The sequence below is a fragment of the Ochlerotatus camptorhynchus genome, unplaced genomic scaffold, assembly GCF_037179485.1.
Source record: "Ochlerotatus camptorhynchus isolate MF236.1 unplaced genomic scaffold, CSIRO-AGI_Acam_v1.1 ptg000037l, whole genome shotgun sequence".
NCBI lineage: Eukaryota > Metazoa > Arthropoda > Insecta > Diptera > Culicidae > Ochlerotatus > Ochlerotatus camptorhynchus.
The window spans coordinates 384,354-391,263 of record NW_027040528.1 but is presented as its reverse complement, the minus strand read 5'-3'; the positions used below and the strand labels follow the sequence as shown (position 1 = coordinate 391,263).

The following is a 6,910-nucleotide window of genomic DNA, read 5'->3' as shown; positions in this document are numbered from 1 at the left end:
TCCATGATTTTTAATGGTGAAACTGCTGGAAATCAACAAGACATTTGCAACCTGTTCTCAGCCAAATTTGCTAGTGTGTTTGAAGCCGAGCAACTCTCCGCTAATATCATTACTTCCGCGGCCAGTAATGTTCCTTTGATCAACCAAACGCTCAGCATGGTCGAAGCCACTACAGATACGATTTCTAGAGCAGCATCTAAACTTAAGACTTCAACTAAGGCTGGACCCGATGGTGTTCCGTCGATTATTCTTAAAAAGAACATCATTTGTCTTTTAGATCCACTGCGCCGCATATTCCAGCTCTCTCTTTCCAGCGGCATCTTTCCGTCTTGCTGGAAGACTGCGGATATGTTTCCTGTTCATAAAAAGGGAAGCAAACGCGACGTAAACAACTACCGGGGAATCACGTCGCTGAGTGCTGTATCAAAACTTTTTGAATTGGTTGTCATAGAGTCCCTAAATGCGCATTGCAGGCAATATCTAAGTACAGATCAACACGGATTCATAACTGGGCGTTCCACAACTACGAACCTGCTGTGCCTAACGTCCTACATCACAGACAGTTTGATTGCTCGGACCCAAACGGACGTTATCTACACAGATCTTACGGCAGCCTTCGATAAGCTGAACCACGAAATTGCGATCGCTAAGCTTGATAGGCTAGGGATCGGTGGAAATCTTTTGAGATGGTTTCGTTCATACCTCACGGAGCGCCAATTGACAGTAACTTTGGGTACTTGTCGCTCAGCTAGCTTCTGCGCAAAGTCCGGTATACCTCAGGGCAGCCATCTGGGACCATTGGTATTTCTCCTCTACTTCGACGACGTTCACCATGTTATCACAGAGCCACGATTATCGTTTGCAGACGATCTGAAAGTTTTTCTGCGCATCCGCTCACTCGCCGACTGCCGTTCTCTCCAAAATCAGATTGACATCTTTGCTGACTGGTGTAGTCTAAACCGACTGGTGGTCAACCCAGCTAAGTGTACAGTTATTACTTTCTCACGCAAGAAACAACCGATTATTTTCAACTACAAACTACTAGGCACGACTATCGAACGGGTGCACTGCGTGAAAGACTTAGGCGTTTTTCTAGACTCAAAGCTGACATACTCACACCATATATCGTATGTCGTCGACAAAGCGTCCAGAACGCTTGGCTTTGTCTTCAAGATTACTAAGAACTTCACGGACATTTACTGCTTGAAATCGCTCTATTGCTCTCTCGTACGATCTACGTTGGAATACTGCTCTGCTGTCTGGAGCCCGAACTACAATAATGGGGCCGAGCGAATTGAATCTGTTCAACGACGTTTTCTTCGCTTCGCGCTCCGTAAGCTGCCTTGGAGACACCCACTTCGTCTTCCAAGCTACGAGAATCGCTGCCAATTGATCAATATCGAGCCCTTACGTATCCGAAGAGATGTTTTCAGAGCCTTAACCGTCGCCGATACTCTGCAAGGAAGAATCGACTGCGAAGCAATTCTGCAACAAGTGAACATTAATGTTCAACCTCGATCACTACGCAACAGTCTTATGCTGAGACTTCCACTTCTTCGAACTAATTATAGCATAGGGAGCGCTATTTACGGCTTGCAGCTAGTGTTCAACCGAGTAGCGTCGATGTTCGATTTCCACTTGACACGGAATATGCTTCGCCGAAGATTCTCTGCCTTTTTTGCTGACCGAAGGCGCTTGATACCCAACAGCTAAGTGTAAAATTTAATTTTTAGTAACTTGACAATGCTTTCCAAGTTATTTTCGTTTGTAACTGTAGTAACTGTAGTATATGTATGTCGTCTGTATAATCTGTACTTTTTTTACAACACATCATTGGGACTATTTCTAGTCTGTTGATGCAACCATAACAAATAAACAAATAAACAAATACGGATAAAGGATCACAGTTCTAATTTTTGCGTCTACTTGGATTTTCAAGTATTGCGACTTGGTTAAGTTGGCATCAATGATCAGTGCTAGAGCTTGCATAGCCAGAGGGATGCATTGAGGGGAAATGCGCCCTCTTACTACTGTTAGTGAATAATTTTTAGAGTTTTGGTAATTTTGTGATTTGATGAATTTCCAAACATTTAATTCTAAGATCACAAGTTGTGATTCACAACAAACTATCCAAGTGAATTCTCAATTTGTTCTAAACCTAAGATGTTGAAAGCTTTTCAAAGCCACTGATGTTTTAAATTTCATAGACATTTTGTAAGGAACAGGATTGGACTTTGAAAATGAATTAAATAAGATCCAAGACGATTTCGGACTATGAAGGATCTCCATAACCTTAGAGGGACCAAACAACCCACGACTGAAAATTTCTCACATAAAGATAACTAGCCATCTAGAAGACAAAGACCAAAATTAATCTTGGAAATTGTTAAAGATTTTTTAACTTAAGCAGGTCAAGCAAAATCTAACGAGTGCTTCCAAGGTAATTCAGATGACCTTTTGATTCCTGGTTAATGCTCAAGAGCATTCCAAGGGAGTTTTAGAAAGAGTTCCAGGGTAGTTCTGAGGAGAAATTCAACGAGGAGAGCTTCAATTGAATTCTAAGGACTAATGAAAGGTAGTCCTGAGAAAAATTCCAAGAGAAAACTGAAGAAAATTAAGTAGTTTAAATTTCTGTTCAGTATGATGCACATAAATGGAGCGTCACATATCATATAAGTTTACATTATATATCATATAAAGTTCGCGCCTCTCGAATGCTTCAAGCTCCTTGTTCCGTATATGTTGCTGAACTGGCGGCAATATACTATACGCTAGAAATGATCGCCTCACTTGCACCAGATCATTATTTTATTTTTACGGATAGTCTCAGTTCTGTCGAGGCTATTCGCTCTATGAGGCCGGTAAAGCACTCCTCGTATTTTCTCATGAAAATACGAGAGCTTCTAAGTGCTTTATCTTTAAGATCTTTTGTCATCACCTTTGCATGGGTCCCATCTCATTGCTCGATTCCGGGCAATGAGAAGGCGGACTCGCTTGCAAAGGTGGGCGCTATGGAAGGCGATATTTACGATCGACAAATCGCCTACGACGAATTTTTCTTCATTTATCGTCAACAGTCCCTCGCCAGCTGGCAAAATAAATGGAGTGAAGGGAGTTTGGGACGATGGTTATATTCAATCATCCCTAAGGTGTCGAAGTGTCCTTGGTTCAAAGGTTTGGAGGTGGGTCGAGACTTCATTCGTGTGATGTCTCGCCTCATGTCCAATCACTACTCGTTAAACGCTCACTTGTTCCGTGTTGAGCTGGGCGACAGTAATCTCTGTGAATGTGGACAAGGTTACCAGGACGCAGATCACATTATTTGGTCATGTGCTGAGCACCGTGGAGTCAGATCCGAGTTGTATGATTCCCTTCGGGCTCGAGGTAGACAACCTAATGTTCCAGTTCGGGATATTTTGGCTAGACGCGATCTGGAGTTTATGCAACTCATATATGTTTTCTTGAAGAATATTAACCATAGATTGTAAGTTTGATTAACCTTGTGTTTAGTTTGTGTTTTGTATGTGTGTGTGTATTTTTTTTGTAGATTTGTTTCTGTAATAATTGTATAATTACAGAGTTGATATAACGTCGATAGGATTAAGTATTTGTTTTAGAAATAGTGTAATTTTTTAATCATAAATCATATTCCAAATCTCCTTTTCCCTCTCCCGATCCAAACAATTGTCATCCACTAACCTCGAGAAGACCGCGAGTAATCGGTTCCAATCCTTTAATTTTAGATTTAAGACATTTATAATGTATAAAGAAAATGATAACTTGGCTCTGTAAAGTTTATTCGAATGAGCCTGTACAAATAAAGTAATTAACAAAAAAAAAAAATCATATAAAGTTCTGAGACATTTCATGCAATGTATCAAATATTGTATACAAAAGCATAATGTTGCAAACAACATTGTTTACAAGTATCTCGGTTTCGTGAAATTAAATACAATATGGAATATGTCTTCTAATGAAACTCCTAGGAGAATTTCATGAAAACTCAAACTAGAATTCTGAATAACATTTTATGTTCCTTTGAAGTTTTATGCAAATACTTTTAAAATTATGAGGAAAGTTTCAAGAATGTGAAAATTCAATGCAAATTGCAGAATTAATTTAAAGAGTTGTATGTAAAAAAACCCTTGAGTATTTTGAAGATAACAACCATACAAAGATGGACCAAGATAATTACGCATACCAAGATGGACTTCTCAGATGATTTTAAAGATATCCTTGAAAAAGATCGGAGAAAAGTTCCAAGATAAACCAAAAATTGATGATCCCACACACAGAATTAAAAAATCAAGATTCATATTTGAAAATAATTCTAAGACTTCGGAGAAAACTTTTGAATACTCATGCATAGAAAAGATTTCAAGATAAAATAATGAAAAGCATATTTTTTGATAAAAAAAGGTTATCTTCCATTTAACTCCACTTAATTAATTTTGGTATCCATTACAACGTACATGTAGTCGAAATACGTATCCGTCATGGATACCAAAATTAATTTGGTGGAATTAAATGGAAGATAACCTTTTTTGCTGTTTTATTTAAGCATTCCGCTAACAACCCACTTTCAATACTTCATCATAATTTTTGAGTTATGAAACATCAATTTGCGATATTCCGATTAAAAATTGCAGACTTGAAGAAATTGTTTTCAACATTCCTATTAAATGATTTTTTGAAGCAGATTTCTTTTCCTTTGCAATATTATCACTTCATTCGAGAGTTTATCCCAATCCCCAACCTATTTTGAAACCTGATTACACCCTTGTTCATAATAAACATTTAGAGGCGCTTTGAATATGAAGTCAAAATCTACACTTACTTATCCAGTGCTCCTTCAGTGGTGCAAATGGCCAGCTTGAAAGACTTTCATCTTTCCCGAGAAGTAATAGTAACATCCACAAGAAGTGACCCATAAGCGGCGCCGGTGTTGTAGTGGTAAGCGTGATTGCCTCTCTCCCCAAAGGGCCTGGGTTCAATCCCAGTCGGCGCCGCCGGGATTTTCTTAGGCATAAAATTTCTGATCACGCCTTCGGGAGCAATTGGTTCTCAGTAGAAAAAAAAAGAAGAGACCCATGAACTTCCAACATTCAACAACATAGTCGGGAGCTGTCATCCAAATAAAATATACTGCTCTGAATAGTATACACAACTCTATGTACAACCTCCAAGAGCACTTACCTCTCCCCACTCCGCTACTTCAACAGAGACCCGAGAAAACTGAAAATGTTCGCTTTGTTCGCTTCCTTCGGATCATTAATCGGCGACAGCAGCTCCTCTTCTCTTCGAATTTGTTCTTTATGCTTTTCGGTTTCCAAAACTTTACTTGCCATTTGCCTCAAGTCCAGCCTTAACATCTGCTTATTCAACACCGGTACAATCAGGTTGAATTTATCTATCTTCTTATTGACACTACCAGCAAGTCGTTCATGTGCCTCTAGTGCCTTCTCCCACTTGTGCTCATCTTGAGCAGTCAACGGAATCGTACCCAGTTTACCTCTCTCCTTTGCTAAACTTCGTTTTAAAGACTCGCTCTCTTCGCGAATTTCCTTGTGCAACGTGATCCACTCCGGTGTGAAGCCATTGTCCAGCATAATCTTGTTTATTTTATGCGTTGTAAAATCCACATACGGATTCTGGCTCTGCAGATCCGGCAGCGGTTTTCCAAATCCGGACAGATTACTGAAATCCCCTCGAGACATTGCTTCCTGTATTAAATCTTCCACCACTCTGTCGTACCCATATTTTGTCTTGATCTCGTGCTTCTTAAAGTAGTCGCCCTTCTTCATCAGCGCCATTTCCGACGCTTGAGCTTTGGACATACGGTGTTCCAACACTCGTTCCTGTGCCCGCTGAGCACGAAACGCTTGATACTGTTTCTGGCGTTGTGCGGGTGTCCCGACGCCCACCCCATCAAAGTTCAGATATTGCCGGTGCTGAGGAGCCGTATGGCGAATGTCGAACACCTTAACCTTATCCTGCATATCTTCGACGATTCCCCGACGTGATTTGGCAAACTTTTGCTGAAGAATCCGAAAGGCAGCATCTACCTCTTGGAATTTCTCCACATTTGCCTCCGGGTGACCACTGTCCGGATGAACTTTCTTCACCATGGCAATGTAGGCTTGACGGACTGTGTTCTGATCGGACTGATCAGTTACTCCGAGTGTGCGGTAGCATTTCTAAAGCAGCAATTAAAGATGTGAAGAATCTAACATAAGGTTTAACTACGCATCAAACTCGAGAAACTTACATTATATAACTCTCCTCTGCTGGTATAGTTACTCCGAGTAATTATGCGGAATTGGGCTCCTCTTGGTGAAAACAATCGTCGAAATAACATTACTGCGCTTGAAAAGCTATCACAAGCACAGAAACGTAAGCAATAGGTACAACAGAGCTTAACAATGAAGAGAGCTAGAAGTACACTTTGAGTTATGATCGTGGAGTAAGTAAACAACAGTTACTATTTTCTTTGTCATGAATCATTCAACAATATTATCCATTAAATTGTCAGGATTACTACAAGGATGGCAATAAACACGCACCTGGTGAAGAATATTTAAATTTCTCTACTTTTCGAACGCGGACACGAAAAGCACAACAAAGCAGAAAACAGCTGTAAAACTCCGTTACACACGAAAGTTCTGCCACCGCCGCGCCAGTGGGTGTTGTGGGTGTACCGTTACTATTTTTTAATGCTGTTTGTTGTGACCTGGTCGTTCGTTAATTTTAAAACAACCGAGGTGCGATGAGGACTGCCCCATCGGCCAAGCAAGGAGAGCTTATCCCGGGAAAATAATCATTGAAATTCTACATCAACATTTGAAAAAGCCCTCTGTCTGAAATGTTTATAAACCAGAAAGCGATGTGAAAGATTTGATTATCTCTTATC

At 40.2% G+C, this 6,910-nt stretch overlaps 1 protein-coding gene across 3 annotated transcripts; it reads right to left on the bottom strand.

Annotated features, from left to right (window-relative positions):
- Positions 1-5,179: 5,179 nt before the first annotated feature.
- Positions 5,180-6,649, bottom strand: LOC135710671 (dnaJ homolog subfamily C member 28). 3 transcript variants are annotated; one of them, XM_065233331.1, is made up of 3 exons: positions 6,564-6,649; positions 6,269-6,432; positions 5,180-6,197 (listed from the first exon to the last, which is right to left on the bottom strand). In XM_065233331.1, exons 2-3 carry the CDS (start codon positions 6,356-6,358, stop codon positions 5,211-5,213), a joined length of 1,077 nt encoding a protein of 358 aa, XP_065089403.1. In that variant the 5' UTR covers positions 6,359-6,432; positions 6,564-6,649; the 3' UTR covers positions 5,180-5,210. The 3 variants fall into 3 exon arrangements, with proteins under 3 accessions (XP_065089403.1, XP_065089397.1, XP_065089388.1); XM_065233325.1 differs by having other exon boundaries at positions 6,269-6,443; positions 6,564-6,581; XM_065233316.1 differs by lacking the exon at positions 6,564-6,649 and having other exon boundaries at positions 6,269-6,513.
- Positions 6,650-6,910: the final 261 nt, after the last annotated feature.

Bases quoted from the DNA above. Each gene is read 5' to 3' on its own strand.
- LOC135710671 (XM_065233331.1), bottom strand. From the start codon at position 6,358: ATGTTATTTCGACGATTGTTTTCACCAAGAGGAGCCCAATTCCGCATA. The intron at 6,198-6,268 runs GTAAGTTTCTCG...TTGCTGCTTTAG, and splicing joins GCAGAGGAGAGTTATATAAT to AAATGCTACCGCACACTCGG.